The sequence below is a fragment of the Lithobates pipiens genome, unplaced genomic scaffold (genome assembly GCF_037356315.1).
Source record: "Lithobates pipiens isolate NorthernLeopardFrog02 unplaced genomic scaffold, aLitPip1_a1.2 Scaffold_19, whole genome shotgun sequence".
NCBI classification, from domain to species: domain Eukaryota; kingdom Metazoa; phylum Chordata; class Amphibia; order Anura; family Ranidae; genus Lithobates; species Lithobates pipiens.
The window spans coordinates 357,365,814-357,389,503 of NW_027507764.1; the positions used below are offsets into that span (position 1 = coordinate 357,365,814).

The 23,690-nt window shown below is 41.7% G+C and overlaps 1 protein-coding gene across 2 annotated transcripts in view; it reads right to left on the minus strand.

Moving 5' to 3' along the window:
• The window catches only part of RANBP9 (RAN binding protein 9), a 99,882-nt gene that overhangs the window by 40,285 nt on the left and 35,907 nt on the right, over nt 1–23,690 (minus strand). For both annotated transcript variants that reach the window (XM_077492219.1, XM_077492218.1), the window contains exon 2: nt 8,689–8,800. In XM_077492219.1, the coding sequence (XP_077348345.1) occupies nt 8,689–8,800 (112 nt within the window). The remainder of the gene's footprint in view (nt 1–8,688; nt 8,801–23,690) is intronic.

The following is a 23,690-nucleotide window of genomic DNA, read 5'->3' on the forward strand; positions in this document are numbered from 1 at the left end:
TAAAAAATATGCATGATCACAGTACTAATGACACTGACCGGGAAGAGGTTAGACATCAGGGGCGATCAAAGGGTTAAATGTGTGCCTAGATGGTTTTTTTTTTTTTTACTGTGGGGGATGTGCTTGTACTAGGGGAAGACATTGATCCATGTCCCTGCTTTTCAGAGACACAGTATCCATGCCTTCCCTCCTGACAGAACAGCAACTTGCCTTGTTTACCATAGACAGACCGCCTCAGCCCCCGCTGTGATTAGCAAGCAGCTGGCGGCGCACACTCTCGCCCACTACCTGGAAGTGTAGGATCACGTGTATGTATTCATATACATACACACAAATACATTATATATATATATATATATATATATATATATATATATATATATATATATATATATATATATATATATATATATATATATATATATATATATATATATATATATATATATATATATACACACACATACACACACACACACATATATACACATATAAATTTTGTACACAGAGGTCGCCATGTAGCAGTAAAACTGCTATAGGGTGGCCGCCAAGTGGTTAAAGTGATTGTAAAGGCACAGTTATTATTTAACATGTTATACTTACCTGCCCTGTGCGGGTTTTTCCTCCTCTTGTTGGGTCCCTTGCCAGTACCAGTGCTCGTAGCCGCTCCCCCTACCCAGTGCCCCTATAGTGCCCCCATAGTAATTTGCTTGCTATGGGGGCACTCATGCATACTCGCTCTATGTGTTTTTAAGACAGAGTGCTGCTCAACTCCAGCCCCTCCCTGTTGGCTGCGATTGATAGCAGCAGGAGCCAGCTGTGTCTGAACCAATGAGGAGAGAGAGAGCCAAGACAGCCTCTGCTCTCATGCCTCAGGTGAGTATTTAGGGGTCTCGGGTAAGCTTTTGGCCCTTGGAGCCCTCTGATGTGGCCCATGACCTTAAACCAGAGAAGTGCATGCAAATGGTTTTTGTGTTTGTTGCCGACCCACCATCCCAGAGTTCATGGAGCCAACGCTGGCGGAGGGAGCATGAAACCACATAAGACAGTGCTTCCTCTGTAGCGATGGCTCCTGTCTCAGGCAGAATGATACCAAGTGCACTTCACCTTGGATCGTTCTAGCAGCATGGAGAGCAATGCCATCAGAAGCTGGAAGAGGAAAAGATCAGTGTATACTGCACTTTTGCAACGAACATATTAGCACTTAAAAAAGAAGGGTTATCAGGCTCCTTTCATACTGATCTGTACGTGCACTGCACCTGTGGCTTTCCTGCAGGTTAGCTGCACTGAGCCATAGACTTCTATTATATCATGTGTGTTAGGTTCGCTTGTCTTTAGACTGTTTTTGCTGCTGTTACCATCTCAATCTGTTTTTGCAGAGTCCTAATAACCTTCAAATTTGGTTTCTTGTAGACCACAATGCTCAAGTCAAACCCTCCTTCCTAAACAAATTAAATCCCTGACCTCCTAAAGCCTACAGACTGTTACCACCAAGGGCATAAAGACACAATGGGGTAGTTTTTCTAAAACTGGAGAGGGTAAAATCTGGTGTAGCTGCGCATGATGGCCAATTAGCTTCTAACTTCAGCTGGTCAATAAAACCTGGAAGTAGATTGGTTACTATGCAGAGCTGCGCCACATTGTGCACTCACCAGTTCTAGTAAATCAACTCGATTTGCTAAAAATCAGTAAGGCCAGATACCTAACGCTGTATTGTTGAATGCATGTTATGTGCATTGGTGGACTGCAGTGCCATCCATTCTGAATGACGCCCAACGCACCTGCATTGCAACTTGGGTTGCCCTCTCATCCCTTTAAACCCAAACACATATGAATTACCACAGGTTCTGAGGCCAACTTAATGCAGACAAGCGAGTTTAATTACCACCAAGTGAGTTTAATTACCACCTTAAATCAGCCATAGAACCTGTGTAATTAATACGTGTTCGGGTTTAAAAGAGATAAAAGGTGGCAACCCCCAATTACAAACGCATCCCAAAAAAAGAGAAGGGGTGAGAGAGAGAGAGAGCCACTGTTTAAGTGTAGTATACATGAAAAACTGTATAAAAGGTGAAACAATGAGGTTTGTCAAGGCTTGACAAAAAGGGACTCCACTTTAACTGCCAGTGCTGCTCAGCCCATATATCAAAGCCAGTACACTTGTAAGGACAATGCCAAGACAACATATGTACAAACGCTAGTTTTTGTGACCTGTTATTCACCCTCTACATGCAAGGTATGCCAAAGTAAAGTAAAATTGCATATGCTAAAGCCTCTGTCCCTAAAGAAAAATAAAGGTCTCTATTGTATGTACTATTAATACAATCATGTTGCTATTTGGTATCAGTGACAAAGTCAACATACCAAAGCCATTTTACACATACAATTCACTGTAATCTAAGTACTTGTTTAACTATCAATGCGCCCATTCTACATACACTAAAACCTTTAATGCTGTGGCATATTTAATAAGTGGGTATTTTAGATGCATTCAAGGTGAATGGTTTTGGCAAAAACATTTTAAAAAGGGGTGAACAGTGGGTGTCAAGACAAATCTGATCATTGGAGGAGAGCAGCCCGAATTCTCAGCATAGCTAGAGAACTGACCATGGTGTGCTCTCCTACCCAGTGTGATCATTTTTTATATATTTTTTTTTTTTTTTTTTTTTTTTTTAACAGGAAGGCAGAGGGACTGGCAGGAACACCAGAAATTTCACATAAAGGAAACATACAAAGAGAATAGGATATTTTCTCCTACAAGTAAATGGTACAGCAGGCACATATCAAGAAGTTGAAATGCTGGGGTAACAAACACTTGAACCTAAAATGGTGGCAGCTTACATATTTACTAATGGACCATCCAAGCTCATGTGAAGGCAGTACTACCCTGTCTAAGCATTTAATGCTCCTGAGAAAGCTCATTACCAGCCTCTTTCCCCCCCCCCATTTGCCCCATGCGGAGGATATTTAGCTGCATTTACACCCTCCCTCTTCTATCCCAGCATTGCGGAATGGAAGATCATTATAAGCCTACATGCAAAATCCTCCCCAAGAGTCAAAGGAGAAGAAAGTCTTGGAGTAAAAAGAAGCTTCCCACAAATATGTCACACCCAAACACTCAGAAATAAATGAGGAATTTGGGCGAATAGAATTTATTTTTCATAAAGTTAAACCTAAAGCTAGTGCTTGGTGCCTAAATTCCAGATAGAATCTAAAAAGTTGTCATCTGTAGTGCACAGTCATCTAGAGAAATGCAGCAGGGACATATTATCAGGTTGACAGTGCAGTTCTGTCCATCTAGTGATAACGTACAGTTTATTCCTATTTATTTCCTGGAACCTCTCCATGAAGAAGAGTAACCATATTTATGATATTTTTAAACATTGGTTTTACTTTTTTTTTTTTTAAAACCACAAAGCAATGATTTATAGGAGTTTATTAAAAAACAGATTTGCATATTAAAAAGGAGATTTATGGACACAATATGCACTTTCATTTTAGAACATCAGCATTGTAATAGCAAAGCAAACTTATTTTTAGCAATCCAATATTAGCTTACTTGAAACTTCTCCTTTCATATTGTGAGTTCTGCGTGTCTGTAGGTCGCCTCTTTTCTCAAACTTCCTGGATTCCCTGCATGCTTTGCAGCTTCTCCTCTGCAGTTTACATTAAATTTCTAAGGACTACATAACCCATGGTATACACTGTGAAGTGTGTGACACAGCAGTGCCTACTAACAGGGCAAAGTAAATGTGTGTCACAGAATCCAAGGAAGTAAATTTATGGGGATCTGCATAAAGTAAGTTTACAAACTTCAAGATTGTTTAGATTAACGGCTAATTCACAGAGCAGCCGGAATAATTCAGTACTCTGGCCACTCTGTGTTGGCAGCTGGCTAGGGGGCATTGTGGTACACGATTCAGCACACCACACCGCCTCTTTTTTTTTTTTTTTTGTACAATATTTTCTGGAAGTGTACAAAATGCACACTTCATTCACTGCAATGTTGGGCCGTGCGTTGCGTTACATTGTGCTGTCTGACACTGAAGTGCGATTCAGGCCGGTGAGCAGCGATAGGATGTGTTGCAGTGTGAATGGGACACCACAGAGGAAACAATTGTTTCCTCTGTGTCCCTGTGATGACAGACAGACATTTAACCATGCAGTAAAACATCTGTTACCACATATAGTGTGAATTGGCCCTAAAGCTAGAAAGAACTAAAATAATGGGAGTACTTATGGACGGTGCTCTCAGTCTTTGGTATTGGCCCTAGGTACTTAGCATGGCTACGTTTGTTATATGGTACACCTGTAGTGAGGCTAAAAATCAATAATACCTCATCTTATAAATGCGCATTGTTTTAGAGGAACTAGGCAGTGCTGTCCTCTTTCACCACTCCTATTTGATTTAGCTATAGAGCTCCTGGCCCTCACCATCTGATAAACACAGGACACTATTGGTTTCCGTAGAGGCATTAGAGAGGACAAAATAGCCCTATATGTGGATGATGCTCTTCTCTTTCTTAGGGACACCTCTCATAACACTTATGAGACTCATGTCAAGATTTGGGTCATTTTCAGGATTTCAAATTAAATTAATTGGTTAACTGATAAATCAATACTATTACCATTGGACGATTTGCAAGTTCCCTTGCCAAATAAATATAGCTTCCTAAATTCGAATTGTGCATACTTTCAAATATCTAAGAGTGGAGGTATCTAAACATGAGGAACTATATCACTCTTAACCTTAAAGTGTAAGTTCACCTTTACAGAAAAATCTGTAAGGTGAACTTACACAGGTTCCACCCCCCCCCCCTCGCCATCTCCCCAACCCCCCCAGTCCCACTGACCTGGACCTCTGCAATCTCTGGTTCTAAGCCCCGGCATATCCACACCAGGAGTCTGGGGCTTAGAAATCCTCTTTGCATCCACACGGCATCTTCTTAGCTGACAGGACAGACTATGTGGCTGCTGATTGGTCGGCGCTGACCAATTTCCAAGCACCGGACTCCTGGTGCGGATATACCGTGGCTTAGAACCGGAGACGACCTGTGCAAGTTCACCTTACAGATTTTTCTGTAAAGGTAAACTTGCCATTTAAACCTCTGCTAGCTAAATTTACAGATAAATGCCAGGGCTGGTGCAAGCTTCCATGTGATTTGCAGATGATTTGAGCCCCCCTGCTCTAGATACTCCCACAATTCCTCCATCTGGATTACATCACCCTGGTTGAGGAAGGTAGATTCTGTGTTTTGAGAGGTCATCTGGCAGAAAAAAACATTCCCATATTAAACTGACCACCTTAATGTTAGCCAAGGATGCAGGAGGGCTGGCCATTCCCCGTGTTTAAAAATGACTTCTTAAGCCCCATACACACGATCGGACTTTGTACAAACTTTCCCGTGGACTTTTGTACAAAGGGCGTGGTCCACAAGTTTGTATTGCATACACACAATCGGACTTTTTGACAACAAACACGAACGTAGTGACGTCACAACGTACTGACGCCACTTCAAAAGAGGACGTTCAATGACTCCAGCGCCACCTTTGGTCAACTTCTGTATTGTAGTCTGATCTTTTGCATTGGTTCTGAGCATGCGTGTTTGTACCTTGTACAAAGGTCCGATGCTTTTGCATACACACGGTCGGACTTTGCTCCATCGGACTTTTGTTGCCAGAAAGTCTGTCCGTTCGCACAGCCAACAAAAGTCCGATGAAAACAGAAAAAGTTTGTCCAATGGAGCGTACACAGTCGGATGTTGCTCCAAAACAGCTAATTTGCATGTTTGTTGTCAAAAAGTCCGACCGTGTGTACGGGCCTTTAGCCAGCATTTCTTAGGATGGACTGAAATGTCTACATCAGATCCTATACAGGGCTTGTTACTATCTGTTTATGGCAATTATCCACTAACATCCCTGCTGGAGATGAGGAATTTGTCACATGGTCTGGATTTTCCTACAGGTATACCATTTGATAAAATTTGGCAGGGAATGAAAGCCACTACAGGCGTCAATGGCTTTACTTTGGGTTAGCAGTCCCAGGCTTGGCCCCACATCTCTTATTTTAAAAAGACTATTGCAATAGCCTGAAGGAGCACAGCATAAGCTGTTCTGATGTACCATCCTCTAATGCCATGTTTTTCTTATGTGTGGTAGAGCTGTTAAATACTGATCTCTTGAGATATCGATCAGAGGAAGTTGAGCCTTAGGTATGATTACAATTTCATTGCACCAGAAAGTGTACAAAAAAGGGATGTTAGTGTCTTCGCCCGTGCCCAGAATATCTCACCCTTTTCTTTTGAATTTATGGCTTGATGGTCTTAATCGTGTGTGTTTAAAACATCTTATATTACATATTAGTTTTTTTACACCTTTGTTGTAATACAAACTACATATTGTTTGTGTTGGTATTATTCTTATTGTCCACTACAATTAGACCGATATGGATATGGGTTGTGTATATGTTTTTTTTTTTTTTTTTTAAATAAGAGCAGTAAAACACAAAAGTCAAAATATATCAGATTTAAAAATAAATAAATAAATTACAATGTGGAAATAAAAGAATGTTTTTACATTTTGGCAATAGATACCCTTTAAGAGATTTTCCACTTTTTAGAGCCCTCGTCACTTGGATGTACTTTCGAATAATCAGCATGTCACTGTGGACACTAATGGATTTTTGAACGCAAAACCACCAAGTCCCATTGCTCAACAATACAACACCATAGCAGTTTATCAGGGGGTCTTGCTAGAACCTTTTATTTGAAAGCTGGATACCGCTCTAAGTATACTTGTCAAAAGAAAAACTTGTGGACTGCCACTATGGGTCTGGCATCTCACCTGGTCTCAAACTGAATTGCAGACCCTTCCATGGACCTGAATCTACCCAAGAATTTCTCATTAAAACTTACTGATAAAATTTAGATATTTGGATGTGGAAGTCCGACTGCCTATATCAACGTTTTTGGACAACAAACCCCTCTCATGTTGACCTTGAAATAAAAAAATAAAAATAAAAAAAAACGCTCACTGCCCAAAACATCCTCTTAACCTGCTAGGAAGGTTTTTAAAAGGCATTTTTACTGAAATTCTTATAAATTCTAGCCAATTTAAATCCCTAATATGTGTATTCCAGGAGTTGGACTCTTTAATCTTGAAATTTACAGTATTTGGCATCCTAACCCACCTAGATTTGCACTTGCAACATTCCAACTTCTGTTATCACAGGGTAGGTTGCCTTTTCCCAATCTACATTTGTATTATTATGCAGCACAACTGGTATACAGTGTGTACACTGGTGGCTATTTCCTCAGCTGAATATTGCTGCTACAGTTGTAGAAGTGGCATTGGATTCCACAAATGAGGATCTTGCCAACGCTGTTTACAGACAGACCCATTTACCCTGGGGAGGGTCTTTTGTTGATGGAGGATCCCTCACTGATTTATAAGCAATGTCAGAGATTGTATAATCCTACAAAAGTGCAATGTGTCAATGAAAAAAAAAGTCATAATAAAATAAGATGAACAAAACAAAATTACAAAAACTTACAAGTAGTATAGAGAGTAGCTCCTTATAAGGCTAATAAATAGCCTGAAAGCATGTAAACCACTGAATACCATTAGTATTTGCGCTCTCACTTCCAAAAATTTACAAAACAGACTCATAAAGTGCTCATACTCCAGTGAATGTTTTTAAAGCAATCAAACACAATCAATATATAATAGACAAGGATGAGCTCAAGCGTGTTTGCATGTCCATGTGCCCACATCTGCCAGGAAGCTGACACTCCGCAGCGCTATTCACAGGCAGTGAGATATTTCCCGATCTGCGGCTGCACAGATCGGGAAATGTGTCACTACCTGTGATTAGCGCTGCGGATGGTCAGCTTCCTGGCGGGCACGGGCACGTGGAGTTGCGAACACGCCTGAGCTCATCCTTATAGTGTACTTTTTTAAAGTCCAAAGTGAATCCAAGGAACACCGCAGTAGTTCTACACCAAAAGTGACAGTTTGTGTCGCCTCTTCAACATATAAGCACGCAGCTCACTCACCAGAACTTTTTAATCCCTATTACAGGCAGTCAAAACCAGCATTAGATGTTCGATTATCCATTTGCATCATCCACTGATTTAAATGTTAGGGGAACATCTCAGACTGGACCATCAATATTGGCGCTCCCGCGCCTTTAAAATTCTCATAGTAGAACTCACTCAAAGGGCAAGGTAAAAGAGAAACCCCCCTCTCTTAGTGTAGCATTTTCATGCCCAGCTCAGTGCACAGTTTTGGCAATGCCGGGACGACTGAACTCCTGCAGTGATGGTGAACCTTGGCACCCCAGATGTTTTGGAACTACATTTCCCATGATGCTCATGCACTCTGCATTATAGTGGAGCATCATGGGAAATGTAGTTCCAAAACATCTGGGGTGCCAAGGTTCGCCATCACTGGTCTAGACAATTACAGCTGGAGATTGGCACCCGGAAGTGCCCCAGCCAAATATGACTGCGGCCATCAGGGTGCTCCAGGACACTGCAGCGCTAGAGTGAAGGCAAGTATGGTTTCACTTTAAACACTGCATCTGCAGCCAAGTTTTTATTTTAAATATTGTATAAAATACTACTATAACATTTTTGTATGAACAGAGTTGTTAGAATACAACCAGTAAAATAAAAAATAAATACATACCCATCTCTTCCTTTACTTATAATTTTCACCTCAAAATAGTATATCCCACATGCAGCTGGGATAGGGTGTGTTGCCCGCACCGAAGCGGCATCTCTTGATGTTTTGCCATGTCCTGTAAAAAAAAAAAAAAAAAAAAAGTTTTAAAAGGGGTTAAATATTAAATATAAGGCTTTCATCCATTCCTTAAAGTGGCTGTTTAAAATGGATCTAACAGAAATGTTACAAGTCCGAACTAATAAAGTCTAGACATATCCCACAACATAGAATAAACATTTCAATTATAATATATATTCCTCCACTTCATATAAAAAAAGTGATCGAGCAGCTGTAGAGCCAATTGGATCGCTTTTACAAGAAAGAAAAATCGCTGACAGAAAATGTTGATACCAGGATCATGCCTGCAGCCTTGACCCTGGTATAACGGTCTCCTAACGAGACTAATATATATATATATATACATACATACATACACATACAGCATTCAGGTAACTAGGGTTCTACGGAGGCCAAGGGTTCCTCCAGAGGATGCTAGGGGTTCCTTGAGCAATTAATACCTCTCAGATAAGTAACACTGGAACAATAATCTTTTTAGCTATCTGTAAGGAAAGTGGGGGGAGTCGTTCCACAAATGTAAGGAGTATTCACGTTAATGTTAATGCACTATATTTCCAAAAGTATTGGGACACATGCCTCTACACGCACATTATTATTATACAGGATTTATACAGCGAGAACAGTTTGCATAGCGCTTTACAACGTGAGGGCAGAAAGTATTGTTACAATTCAATACAGGAGGAATCAGATGGCCCTTCTCGTTAGAGCTTACAATCTAGAATGAACTTTAGAGGCATCTTAGTCTGTAGGGTTTAATATTAAGTTGACCCACCCTTTGCAGCTATAAGAGCCTCAAATCTTCTGGGAAGGCTGCCCACAAGGTTTAGGAGTGTGTCTATGGGAATGTTTAACTATTCTTCCTGAAGAGCATTTGTGGGGTCAGGACTCTGTGCAGGCCAGTCTAGTTCCTCTACCCCAAATGCGCTCACCCATGCCTTGATGGACCTTGCTTTGTGCACTGCTGCAGTGTCATGTTGGAACAGGAAGGGGCCATCCCCAAAATTGTTCAAAATATCTTGGTATGCTGACGCCTTAAGAGCTCCCTTCACTGGAACTAAGGGGCCAAGCCCAACTGAAAAACAACCCCACACCATAATCCCCCTTCCACCAAATGATTTAGACCAGTGCACAAAGCAAGATCCTTAAAAGATATGGATGAGCAAGTTTGGGGTGGAGGAACTTTATTGGCCTGCACAGAGTCCTGACCTCAACCCGAACACTTTTGGGATGACTTACAGTAAAACCTTGGATTGCGAGCATAATTTGTTCCAGAAACATGCTTGCATTCCAAAGCACTTGAATTTCCCCATAAGAAATAATGGAAACTCAAATTATTCATTCCAGTCATTTATTCACAGGCCTTTCAGTTTATAGTCCATATAAAAAGATTATAGCACTGTGATCAGGTTGTGCAACCATAAAGTGTCCATCCACAAATGGAAGCCTCCACAAGGGGATTAGAAACAAAATCCCACAAGAGCGACAGAGTATAAGGCTTACTGTACATGGAACGCTGAGGCAACCCCCCCCTCAACAGATTTTTTGACAGCTTCAAACCCGCGTTTAAAAAACGCCTGTTTTGCCGCGTTTGCATGCCAAGTTTGCGACTAGGAGCGTTTATTTAAGATAACATCATAGGACCCTCCCAAAGCCCAAAAAAACGGTATTATTTGACTATTTCAGCCATTCTGTGAGAATAGAGTGCATAGCAGCAGCTGAGAGAGCAGCAGTGTACTTGGATCTACCTCAATTTCAGTGCTTTTACTATGGATCCCATAATGCGCATATGTGAGGGGAAAAAAAAAAAAAAATCACTTTTTTTATATATTTAAATTGCAATTGATTAGTATTTTTTTTTGTTTATTTTTTATTATAGGCTGTTTATTTCATTTTATTTATTTTGTCTTTTTTATGCAACATTTAATTGCAATTGTTTTAATATATTTAATTTTTAAACTGCAATTGATTACATTTTTTTTTTTAAAGCTGTTTGTGTAATTTCATTTTTTTAATTAATTTATTTGGTCTTTTTTATGCAAATTTTAATTGCAATTTATTTTAATATTTTTAATTAATCCTAACCCCCAACTTGTTCTTCAAAAGGGAAAACCCTAACCGTGAACCCCTAACCCCAATGGAAAACCCTAACCCAAGCTTGTTCAAGGGGAAAACCCTAACTATAACCCCCTAACCCTAATGGGAAACCCTAACTTGTTCTTCAAGGGGAAACCCCTAACCCTAATGGGAAACCCTAACCCTAACTTGTTCTTTAAGGGGAAAACCCTAACCATAACCCCCTAACCCTAATGGGAAACCCTAATGGGAAACCAAACACTTACCATAACCCTAAACTTGTTCCTCAAGAGGAAAATCCTAACCCCAACTATAACCCCCTAACCCTAATGGGAAACCATAGCACTTACCATAACCCTAAACTTGATCTTCAAGGGGTAAACCCTAACCCTTACCATAACCCTAAACTTGTTCAAGGGGAAAACCCTAACCATAACCCCCTAACCCTAACCCCCTAATAGGAAATACTAACCCTAACTCCTAAATTACTTGCAACTACGTTTGATCAAGTGGGGAGTGAAGCACAATGGTGGGGTCATCTGGTTGAAATCTAACAACATATAGGTGAAATTTCAATTATATTTTGGCTAACAGCAATGCTAGTAGTGCATTGGATTGGATCATGCTCATTAGGGGTATATAAATGGTCTATGAAGCATAGCAAGCAATTACACGTTTTATATTATTTTTTAGTGTTTTTTTCATCATTTGCTATCATTTTTAAGTTTTGTCATGTTAAAAATAAGGCACCTGTAAAAACACTCAAATGAAATTGCGGCAAAACGCTCGTACCGCGTTTTGCATCTGAACTCATTTTTTGCCTTCAAAGAAAAGCCTGTAAAAGCGCAACTGCCTAAAAACGACATTAAACGAACCTGTGTACATGTACACATAAGATAACATTGGATGAGTTCAGGGGCAGCTGAAAAAAAGCAGCCAACGGCCTCTGAACGTCCGTTTACCAGCAGCAGTGTACATGGGGCCTAAAAGAGAAGAGAAACGCCTTTAAGTGTAACATTATGTTGCTAAATGTTGTACCTTCATTAAAAATGTAACCATATTGCTACACTTAGAGGCGTCTCTCTTTTCTTTTATACTCTGTAGCTCCTGTGGGATTTTGTTTCCTATCCCCTTGTGGAGGCTTCCATTTGTGGATGACGCTACTTGAATATCAAGTCAAAATGTATTAAAAAATTAGCTTGTCTTGCAAAACGCTCTCAAACCAAGTTACTCTCAAACCAAGGTTTTACTGTAGACTGGAGACTGTGAGCCAAGCCTTCTCCTATTTTTATTATCAGAAAGTTCCCTGAGACTCAAGTTAAACAGGTTAAGGTTAAGACTGAAGTTAGTGATCTGTGTATTTTATTATTTATTTGTCTTGAAATTCTGCCAAAAATAAAAATAAAAAATTTCCATGTAGCAAGGAACTCCCAGAATCAGATTACACGAGTTTCAGTGGGTTGGCAATACCACTGTATATAAAATAAAAAATAATAAAAAAATAAAAAAAAGGAAGAGAAAAAAAAAAAAAAAAAAAAAAAGTCACTCCCATTTCACGATTGCTCAACAGTCAAACCCAGCTGGAACTTTTCACCTTGTGATTCCAGACTCCAATGGAATTACACAGTGTCGGCTTACCATGTAGAAGAAGGAACAGAAGTTGGCAGTGTGTCATTCTATGCATGAGTCAGTGCATACAATCACGCATTTCCCTGCCTTCCCATTGGGTCTTTTTAACCAGGCCTAAAGTACTGTGAAACATCTTCAGACATGGTTTTATATTTCCAGCTGCATAACAACTTCCTCCTTTCCTACAAAATAACTTATTTCTTTGATGTATTGTAGATGATCACAAAAAGAAATAAAAAAAAAATAAAAAATAAAAACGTATTGCGCTAAAACCCTATCTTATCTGCAAACTTATACTCATATTTTGTTAGTTTTTTTTTTTTGCTCATTTTTTCCAGGCTAGCGTGCCAGATTTTAAATGTGATTAAATTAGGATCATATGACCAAACCACGCAAAAAAAAAAAAAAAAAAAAAAAAAAAAAAAAAACTCTATTATAAACTTCATAAAAATGAAATATATTTTCTTTTAGTACACAAGAGGTTTTGCAAAGGAAGCAAAAAATGAAATGGGGTCCCACCCATAATGGTCTGGCAAACGAGATTTTTATTCCCAGGTGACAGACTAAGAGAAAGGGAAAAACACCACATCTCCACGACTATTGCCAATTTAGCATGCACATGATAAAAAAAAAAATAAATAAAAAAAAAAATAATAATAATAATAATAATAATAATAATAATAATAGCGATTGCATTCCAAGGATAAAATACTTAGCTACTAAGGCCAAGGCCTGAGAGTATTAAAAGCAACACAAACACAACAGGGAAATGTCCATATAGGGCAGCCTTTCTCAACCTTTTCAAACACAGAGGAACCCTTGAAAAAGTTCTCCAGTCTCGGGGAACCCCTGCTAAAAATAAAAAATCTACAACTCATGATACAATAGTGTGATGGTCAGTGGGAAGAATGGTCCTTACACTTGTGGCCATCCCCATTCCTGTCGGGCTGGGGATGTTTTGTCGAAGCTCCGGGCGGACGAAAGAGCCGTTTGTGAGGGGAAAAAGAGAGCCCTTGCCTACAGCATGGCTCCTTAGTACTCTTACCACCAGTGGCATTTTTTTATAATGTCATCTAATGAGGCTCCAAAGAGCCGGTCGCCAAGGAAGGGAAGATCTGTCAGGGCTTTTTTTCGATGCCTGGTCAGCAGACCAGCATTTTAGCCAAATCAGGCGCCTCAGCACCACTGCTGACACTGAAGCCCTGGATAGCAGAGGGAGAGTATCCAGGGCCGCGTCACAGACATACTTAAGGCCTTGTACTAGTTGGTCTGCTAGTACCACGCAAACAGGGGAAGCCTGTGTTGCTCTCCCAATTTGTGGTGCAAAAGTTTTGCCCACCCAGTAAGTGTCTGCGACAGAAGTGCGGATGCCAGTACTGGTCGCACGGCTGACTCCACAACTGTAAACAAGGAACGAGCCACTGCCTCGGCCTTCCTGTTCACGGGATCCTTGAATGCAGGAGTCCCCTCAACCGGGATCGTGGTTACTTTATTTAACCTGGATAGTGGGGGGTCCACGACCAGAGGAGCCGACCATTTTTTGAGAAGGCTCACCTCAAAAGGGTAACGCACCGCCATGTATTTGGGGACCGAAAAGGTCAGTTGCGGGCGACCCCGTTCCTTGTAAATGAACTTGTCAAAATAAGTCAGATACGGGAACACCTTAGGTGAATGTGCTGGCTTGCGAGACCCAAAAGGGACCGGTACATCAGCAGAGGTCCGAGCGGTCTTGGTCAGCATCATCTGACAAGACAGAGCAGGGGTCACCAGCCTCAGCAGGACCCGAGTCTGCGTCAGAGCTCTCCCCAGAGGATGGGTGGGCCTCTTTAAAGCACCTTTCTTCCCACGCACCGCCTCCATCTTGGCAACGAACGAATTGAGGACCGCCGTCAGGGTGTCCATGGGCACTGCGCAGTCCGCAGGTGACCCGGTTGCAATTGCCTGGATTTCTGGGGGCTCTTTCCCACTGGACTCACCACCCTGAGGAGTTCTGCGCTGTCCACAAGTAGTGCCTGTAGTCCCCGAGTGCTCCCAAGTGCAGAGGAAACAAAAGCTGTGTCTGTGGCAGCTGCCAGAATGAGCGCTAAAATATTCTAGAAAAGTGCTCAGGCTTCAATAAAATGAGAAAAAAAAAAAACTGAGCTTATATAGTGAAATACAGTATTTGGAAATCCATAAAGCCCCATACACACCATCAGATTTTCTGAAGATTCTTTTCTTCAGATTTACCAAAACCATATAAATATGAGGTCATCAAACCTTAGGAGTTTAAATTTTTATGCAATCAGGCAGGCCCTTGCACTTCATGGTTTTGGTAAATCTGAAGACAAAAATCAGCAGAAAATCTGATAATGTGTAAGACTGTTGATGCTGAATTGTAAAAGCAGTGGTGTTCTGTCAGATCAGCAAACCTGCCGCTGCTTTTACAATTCAACATCGAAGCAGTCAGATGGATTTAAAAAGTCCAGTTTAGTGGTTAAAATAAGTGTGAAATGCCAGACTTTGGTGGGTGTAATAAGATGTCCATTTGTCATCTTCTCACTGTATCCTTACTGTGGACGAGTGCGGGGTGTAGCAAGATGGCGGCGACGGAAGGTCACTTCCGTTACAAATTCTGAGAGGTCGCCAAACCTGACGAAACACCGGCTGGAACAGGCTCTAATGCATAAAGCAGTCTCCTCCATCCCGAGTAACACCGTTGTAAAACATCTTGGCACAAATTCTGCACGGTCTCATTGAGAATGCTTCCACCTCGAACCTTACACAGGATAAGGAATTAATAAAACCTGTACATGAAACTCCTAAAAGAAGAAGGAAAAGGGTGGGGAATGGGATGGGGGCTCAAATATGGTTTTTCCTTATTCTAATTTTTAATAACTTCACTTACAAAGAATCAGAATTCCTGACCACCATGCGTCCTACCAAAGTGCTTCTCCCTTCATTATCTTTTGAAGGAAGGATTTGCTGGAGGCTTGGTTCACACTGGAACCGGCTGCGAATCGCACAGGAATGCTGTGCGCCCCCGTTCTCCGTTTCAGCGACGAATCATGGCAGAATCTTTGGCCCTGAAACTGAGCCAAAGACACACAGTGCGCTCTGCAGCCGCCCAAGAGATATGTGAACCGGCTCCATGGAAAGCCGATCACATTCTCCCGCTATGCGAATTGGATGTGGAGAAATCCTCATTCCAATTCACATAGGTGTGAACCCAGCCTGAAGCATTAGTGCCCATCCATCCTGATGTAGACCCACCAATGACCAGACTGAACAAGGCTATAGTGAAATCTATCAGATGAAACCTTCTGCCTTCAAAAGACCCTATGGCAGAGGTGCTCAAACTAGGGCCTTCCAGTTGTCCCATCATGCCTAGTTATGTCTGTGAATGTCAGAGGTTTACAATGCCTCATGGGACTTGTAATTCTGCAACAGCTGGAGGGCCGTAGTTTGAAGATCCCTGCCTTATGGACAGCAAGGTGAAATCTGTCAAAAGACCCATGTTCTTTTTCAGTGGATTGGGCCTTGGTGTCCCCTGTTTATATGTTGAGCTGGCAGACAAAGCAGTTCAAGGTTTTTTTACAGACTGAGGGAGAAGGGGGCTGGGGTCAAGCCACACTACATCAACAGAAGTACACAGTGCGGCTACAGATAGAGCCCACATGAGTAGCCCCATTGCAAAAAGCTTGCTATGGGGGTACCCTGAAAGCAGGAAGAGCCTGAAGTGCTGGCAGGGGACCCCAGAAGAGGAGGATCAGGGCCACTCTGAGCAAAACCAATGCATTGATGAGCAGATAAGTACGTTTGTTATTAAAATAAAAAAAATTAAAAAAAAGAAATAAAAAACGGTTACACTTCACTTTAAGGGCTCTGTGCAGGAAGGAACAGGATCTGATCCCAGAGAAGCTGGAGGTAATAAAAGGCATTCAAATTAAATATAAAATAAAAAAAGTTTGCCAGTATTGTGCATTCTAACTACTTGACCTTCGGAAGATTTATATCCCCCCCCCATCCCCAGGCTATTTTTTACGATATGGCCCTGCATTACTTCAACCACTTAAGCCCCGGACCATTTGGCTGGCCAAAGACCAGAGCACTTTTTGCGATCCGGCACTCCGTCGTTTTAACTGACAATTGCGCGGTCGTGCAACGTGACTCACAAACAAAATTGACATCCTTTTTTCCCCACAAATACAGCTTTCTTTTGGTGGTATTCGATCACCTCTGCGGTTTTTATTTTTTGCGCTATAATAGAAAAAAAATGTGACAATTTTAGAAAAAAAAAAAAAAAAAAAGTTTTTTTTTTTTTTTACTTTTTGCTATAATAAATATCCCCCTAAAAATATATAACTTTTTTCCCCCTCAGTTTAGGCCGATTCATATTCTACATATTTTAGGTAAAAAAAAAAAATATATATATTGCAATAAGCATCTGATTGGTTTGCGCATAAGTTATAGCGTTTACAAAATAGGGGATAGTTTTATGGTATTTTTATTAATAATTTTTTCTTTACTAGTAATGGTGGCGATCATCGATTTTTATCAGGACTGCAATTTATACAGCGATCAGTGCAGTTAAAAATGCATTGATTACTGTGTAAATGTGACTGGCAGTGAAAGGGCTAACCACTAGGTGGCGCTGTAGGGGTTAAGTGTGTCCTAGGGAGTGATTCTAACTGTGGGGGGAGGGGCTGTGTGTGACACGACACTGATCACCGCTGGCGATTACAGGGAGCGGTGATCAGTGTCACTAGGCAGAATGGGGAAATGCTTGTTTACATCAGCATCTCCCCATTCTTCCTCTCCGTGAGACGATCTCGGGTATCCCCGTGGACATTGAGTCCGCTGGTCCCGTGGTCGGACTTACTGAGCTTGCGGCGGTCCACTTTTTAAAGGGCAATGTACAGGTACTTGGTTCTGCCTGTACATGCCCTTCTGCCGCACTATATCTGCGTGAAGGGGTCAGGAAGCAGTTAAAGGGGTTGTAAACCATCATGTTTTTCACCTTAATGCATCCTATGCATTAAGGTGAAAAAACTTCAGTCAGTCACCGGCCCCTCAACCCCCCCAATTTAACTTTCTCGAGCCCTGGAATTTCCAATGGCGAGGACACGCTGAGCATCTCTCCAGGGTTCTTGGCACTAGATTGGATAAATGGATAGCAGCGCAGCCATTGGCTCCCGCTGCTGTCAATCAAATCCAAAGACTGGAGGGGGGGCCCCATGTCCGGCATTCGTGTCTATGGGCGCAAATACTGGACTCAGGAGCACCCCCGCAAGGTGCCGGATGCGGGGGGTGGGGTGGTGGGTTGCCGCATTTGTGTCTATGGGTGCAAATACTGGACTCAGGAGCGCCCCTGCAAGGTGACCCTCTCAGGAGAGCACTTCTCCTTAGGGGGTTATCTGATGTGGGGAGGAGCCGCCGAGGGAACCCAGAAATTGAGGATCGGGGGCCACTCTGTGCAAAGAAAGCTGCACAGTGGAAACAAGTATGATAAGTTATAAAAAATAAATAAAAAAGACAATTGCGCGGTCGTGCGACATTTTACCCAAATAAAATGAATGTTCCTTTCTTCCCACAAATAGAACTTTTTTTTTTTTTTTTTTTTTTTGTGGTATTTGATCACCTCTGCTAAACAGCAAAAAATGGCCTGGTCATGAAGGGGCTGAAGTGGTTAAAGGATACTACCCACCCATACAATTATGTCTGTTACTAGCGCTGTATGTTCAGAGCAATTCTGTAATTAACCAAGCTTCCCCCAGGGGTCTTCAAACTACGGCCCTCCAGTTGTTCAGGAACTACAATTCCCATCATGCCTAGTCATGTCTGTGAAAGTCAGAGTTTTGCAATGCCTCATGGGACATGTAGTTCGGCAACAGCTGGAGGGCCATAGTTTGGTGATCCCTGCGAGTCTAGTGGGTTGAGCTTTTGTTTATTGTGCTTAGTTTCCTACTCCTGCAAGTGGCGCTACAACCAATGGTCAAGATGTCAGCTGTGCCCTTCAATGAACACAGAGAAAAGGATTTTGCGGTTTATGTTTAAAAAAAAAAAAAAAAAAAAAAAAAGAAGGAAAGCACATAACGCTACTTACTATGTGTAAACGTATTCCCAGAATTTAAGTAAATTTGTGTGTAATCGCATATTTACATCAAAATTTACATAGTTATGATGCAGGCAGTCAATAAATCAAGCTTGTAGCAGCTTCAGCAGTAACATTTAAAGCACAAAACTACTTGTATTCACAACAGGAGAAAAGCGATTGAAAAAAAGTGCATAACGTCAGCGCACATTGTTTTGCTCGTCTTCACGTTGGCATGTCGTGACAATGCCTTTGCTTCAGTCAGGAGCATGCAACGGCTCACAGCATAGTAACAGAAACACACCGTGTGGGGAAAAGGATTCGGCCACCACACCTTCTACAGATGTATTGAACATACTGTACTCAGGAAACCATTTTGTATAAGCCGACTAAAAATAGCACTGCCAATCTGTACAAAGTATAACATTCTACGCTGGCAGCGTCTGCTTCCAGTCACTGCTACAGTGAGAATAACAAACTAGCTGTGCTAGCTAATACAACACAGACACGTTATATATTTTTTTGAATCAATAATAATAAAAAAAAAAATAATAATTAAAAAATAAATAAATAAAAAAAAAACACAAACACTTTTATAGGTTATGGATTCAATGAATAAAAACAAACAATGTGCTGCTTGCGTTAGCAACTGAAAGAACAAAGATAGATGAGAGCAGCAGTGCAGGAAAATGAGCTGCAAACAAGATGGTGACCATGTTGCTGCAGACCTAGGAGGTTCCTACAAAGGTTAGTGCGCACTTACATTTTCCTCATTCATCCCACTGGCTGAATGATCTATAGATGTATGTATGTATGTATGTATATGTGTGTGTGTGTGTACACACACACACATATCACAATACTGAATACAATAGCTGGAAGTGCAGACTCCTCTGTGTACATGATGGAGGGGAAAAAAAAAAAAATTATATTTTTAATTTATTTATATATATATATATATATATATATATATATATATATATATATATATATATATATATATATATATATAATATTTTTTTTTTTTTTCTCCACCATGTACACAGAGGAGTCTGCACTTCCAGCTATTGTATTCCGCCCACAGCTGTCTGAAAAATTTCCAGCCAGCTCAGCTGATTTTTAAATAGTTTGCTACGTTTTGTAATGGTGACAGGCAGGGCTGCCACTTTTTTTTCCTCCCCCTATAAAAATAAAAAAGATGTTATACTTAGCTGCTCTGTTGCAGTGGATTTGTACAGAGCAGCTCAGATCCTCCTCTTCTCGGGTCCCTTTCCTGTGATCCTGGCCCCTCCCTCCTATTGAGTGCCAAGTCACAGCTCCCTGTGTGCATTCAGACACGGAGCCCTGACCACACCCCCTCTCTCCCCTGATTGGCTAGCTGACTCTGACAGCAGCGGGAGCCAATGTTACCGCTGCTGTGTCTCAGTCAGTCAGGAGGGAGAATCTCAAAACGGCTGAGACACTCCTGGACAATGCTGGAGAGGAGGACCTCAAGTAAATATTAGGGGGGTTGCTGCACACAGAAGGTTTTTTTTTGTTTTTGTTTTTTTATCTTAATGCATTAAGATAAAAAAAAAAAAACTTCTGACTTTACAATCCCTTTAATAATTATTCTACCAAAATGAGTGTGCGCTGTAAATTGCCTCCAGCATTGTTTTGGTTTCTTGCTGTAGGCTGATATTCTGCTGAAGCTCAGAGCCCCCCCTGAACAGCAGTAAATCATGAAGCGGAACTAAACCCATAGATTTAAAAGAGAAGTAAGGGATTTATCTAGGTGGATGCCACATCAGTCCAATGCTGCATCTGTCCCCCGCCGGCTCTATGACTGAGGACCGAGCGAACAAACACTGCCAATTGCTCGTTTCTCAGGGCTCCCTGAGCAGAGATCCAACTGCTGACACACCCCCCCCCCCCCCCGCGCTCACTGGAGAGCTGTGGAGGTGGCAGGAGTGGCCGGCTCAGGTTCTCAGCAGCTTACTGAGAGGCCGAGCCAGGTACCAATCCAGGCATGTGGGTGGATCCCCACCATATGGTCGCAATCTTTACCGAGCCTGGACCAGCTCTGTGACTTTAGCCCACTGAAAACAGATCACACGAGAGCAAAACAATCTGAAAAACAAACAAACAATCTGGCTATACTTCTGTGGATCACAGGAGTGCAAACAAGCTGTGGCTATACTTCTCCGTTAACGGTTTAAAAAAAGTTACATTCCTGGAATGCTGGGATTGCCAACTGTCACATTTGCTTGTGTCCTTGACCAAGCTGTCAAACAAACAAATGGCTGGTGATATAACTGATCACATACATGTGCAGTATCATGGCAGTTGCAGATCAAACAGAAGCAGATTCCTTGGCTGTAAAGGATAGGAGTATTTAAATGTGCTGCCTTGGCTCGGATAGGCCCCTTTCACAAGGGGGCGGTTTTCAGGCGCTACAGCGCTAAAAATAGCGCCTGAAAAAAACCGGCCCTTTTCACTCCAGTTTGAAAGCCGGAGTCCTGCTAGCCGCATCTTTGGAGTGGTGTATTCACCGCTCCTACCCATTGAAATCAATGGGGCAGCGCGGTTTTAACCCTTTTTCGGCCGCTAGCGGGGGTTAAAACCGCCCGCAGACAGCCGCTAAGAGGACGGTAAAGCGCAGATTTACCGCCAGCTCCCGCACCGCCCCAGTGTGAAAGGGGCCATAATGCGAAACAATGAATATGCAGAATAAACAACTAAAAAAACGCACAGAACGTTCCTTTGGTGTTATCTGTGAAATACCTAGCCCTTTGCTTTAACTGCCCAAGGCTCTTCTGTCAGAAAAGCTTAAAAAAAAAAAAAAAAAAAAAAAAAAAAAAAGCATTGACAAGCTTTAAAAAGACTTTTTGGCTCCTGGTGCTCTTCCCTCTACCAGTCTGAGCTCTGCTTTACAGGGACTGCAAGAGTCTGACACCAGGTCAAATTCAGGTACTTACACTGCTTGCATTTAAAACACAACGACAGTTACTGAGGTTTTGTATTAGGATGTGTCTTTTATATATATTTCAGAACAATAAAAAAGGTGCAAAACAGCATTAAAGTGATTGTAAAGCCACTTTGTGTACTTAATAGATTCCCCTCTGTTCCATGATGCTATGTGCCCCAGTGTATATTCTAGGGGCCGACTGATTATTGGGGGCCGATATTCACATTTTACAAATAATTGGTATCGGTCAGTAACTTATTGATGCGGGTCAGACCTCCTCCCCTGTCCCTGGACGACGATCACTGCTGTCTCTGCCAATCTCTTTCAACGGTGCGGCGGGCAGCCAAGAGATGACATCATCTCTCTCTCTTCCCACCTCACATCACCTCTGTTCCTCCCCTACAACAGGGCAGCCGTGGGTGAGCAGAGAGATAGTTACGTCATCTCTCACTGCCCGCCAGCATGTGGAAGTTTACCAGCTCGGTAGGTGGCAGGCGACAGCGATGTACAGAATATCGGCACCGATTATCGGCTTTAAAGGTGGCCGAAAAATCGATATCAGCCCTGAAAAAACGATATTAGCTGACCCCTAGTATGTTCTGCATGAAAAATATGTATCTGTATACCTCATTTTAGAGTACCGCTCATGTGACTGTCCGCCGCACTCCTCTCCCAATCTGAGAAGTACAGTGGGAGAGGCTGAGAATCCATCACTGATGTCAGCTGGGAGGAGGAGAGGAGAGCGGCGGGCGGTCACATGAGCACCCCTCTGAAATAAGGTACTATATAGACACATATTTGTAATGTAGAACATGCATGGGGGCACATAACATCATGGAACAGAGGGGGATATATTAAGTACACAGTCATTTTAGCGGCAGGTCGGGAGGGGCACTGACACTAGCAGAGAGAGGAGGGAGAGGGGGAGTAGAGACAGCGGATGACGGAGGCCTGTAAACTGACCACAGTATCAGGGCATAGCAGAAAACAATTGTTTCCCACGTGCCTTTGCAGTGACTGGCATTTATCCAGTGTGCCAGTCACCGTACACACAGTGTAATAGGATAGATTGTTCCATTGGAGAGATTTTCCCCTTATTTGGGTGACAGGAAAAAGACAAGTCTGTTAGAAGGTAGGATGGGTAGGTAGGTTTAGGATGGTATCACAAGCAACTGGCCTAGCTGCCTTTGCCTATATATTTCCAGCTAGAGTTAAGCAGCAACTTCCACGCCATTCCCTGCCATTGTTTAAATAACACAAAGTCATTTATACTTTTCCTCACATTGTTCTGCATTTTGAGATCCTACCAAAGTTTGGCAATGCGTTTGTACTCCGAACTCAACAGATTTGCTTGGGGGATTTACTCCCGGTTGCTCCTTTTTTTAAAATTAAATACCTGGCCAAATAAAAACAAACATTCTGACCAGTAGCATAGAAATATAGAAATATAGACGTGATGGCAGAAAGAGACCAAGTGGTCGATCAAGTCTGACTTTTTTTTTTATTATATCTTTTTGTCTCAGTTTAGATCAAGGTTTGTCCCAAGCGTTTAAATTCCCTTACTGTTGACTGACACACTACTTCTGCTGGAAGTCTTTTCCAAGCACTACTCTTTCTGTAAAAATAATATTTCTATGCGAGTTTCCTAATAGTGACAGCGCCAGAGTAAGACGTGTTGAAATGTCCTTCTGTAGTCTTTATCATAGGTACCCATTCAAGAACAGTTTGCTTATGGTTTTGATCTGCTATAGCTAAATCACACGGTACAGGTAGTCCGGTACCATGTGACTGCTGTGGGCCAATCACAATCAGTAAGCAAGGTGTTCATGATCGGAAAGTCACTCGATCGAGTGAAAATCACTTGTGACAGGTTGTTTACACTTATCATGCGATTGCAATGACCAACCATAGCCATCACATGATACCGAGTTACCAATAACAGTAATCTGCTGTGTCAATCAAAAGGAGGGGTGTGCTCGTAACCCGAAAAAGGGGCAGAATCATATCTCTCGAGATATGATAGATTATATATATATATATATATATATATATATATATATAGGCTGTTACTGATTAAAATTTTCGTGTTCGATTAATTGATTTTTTTGATTAATTGACTAATTTCGATTATAAACGCACATACAGATTCAACTACTTTTAGCCGAC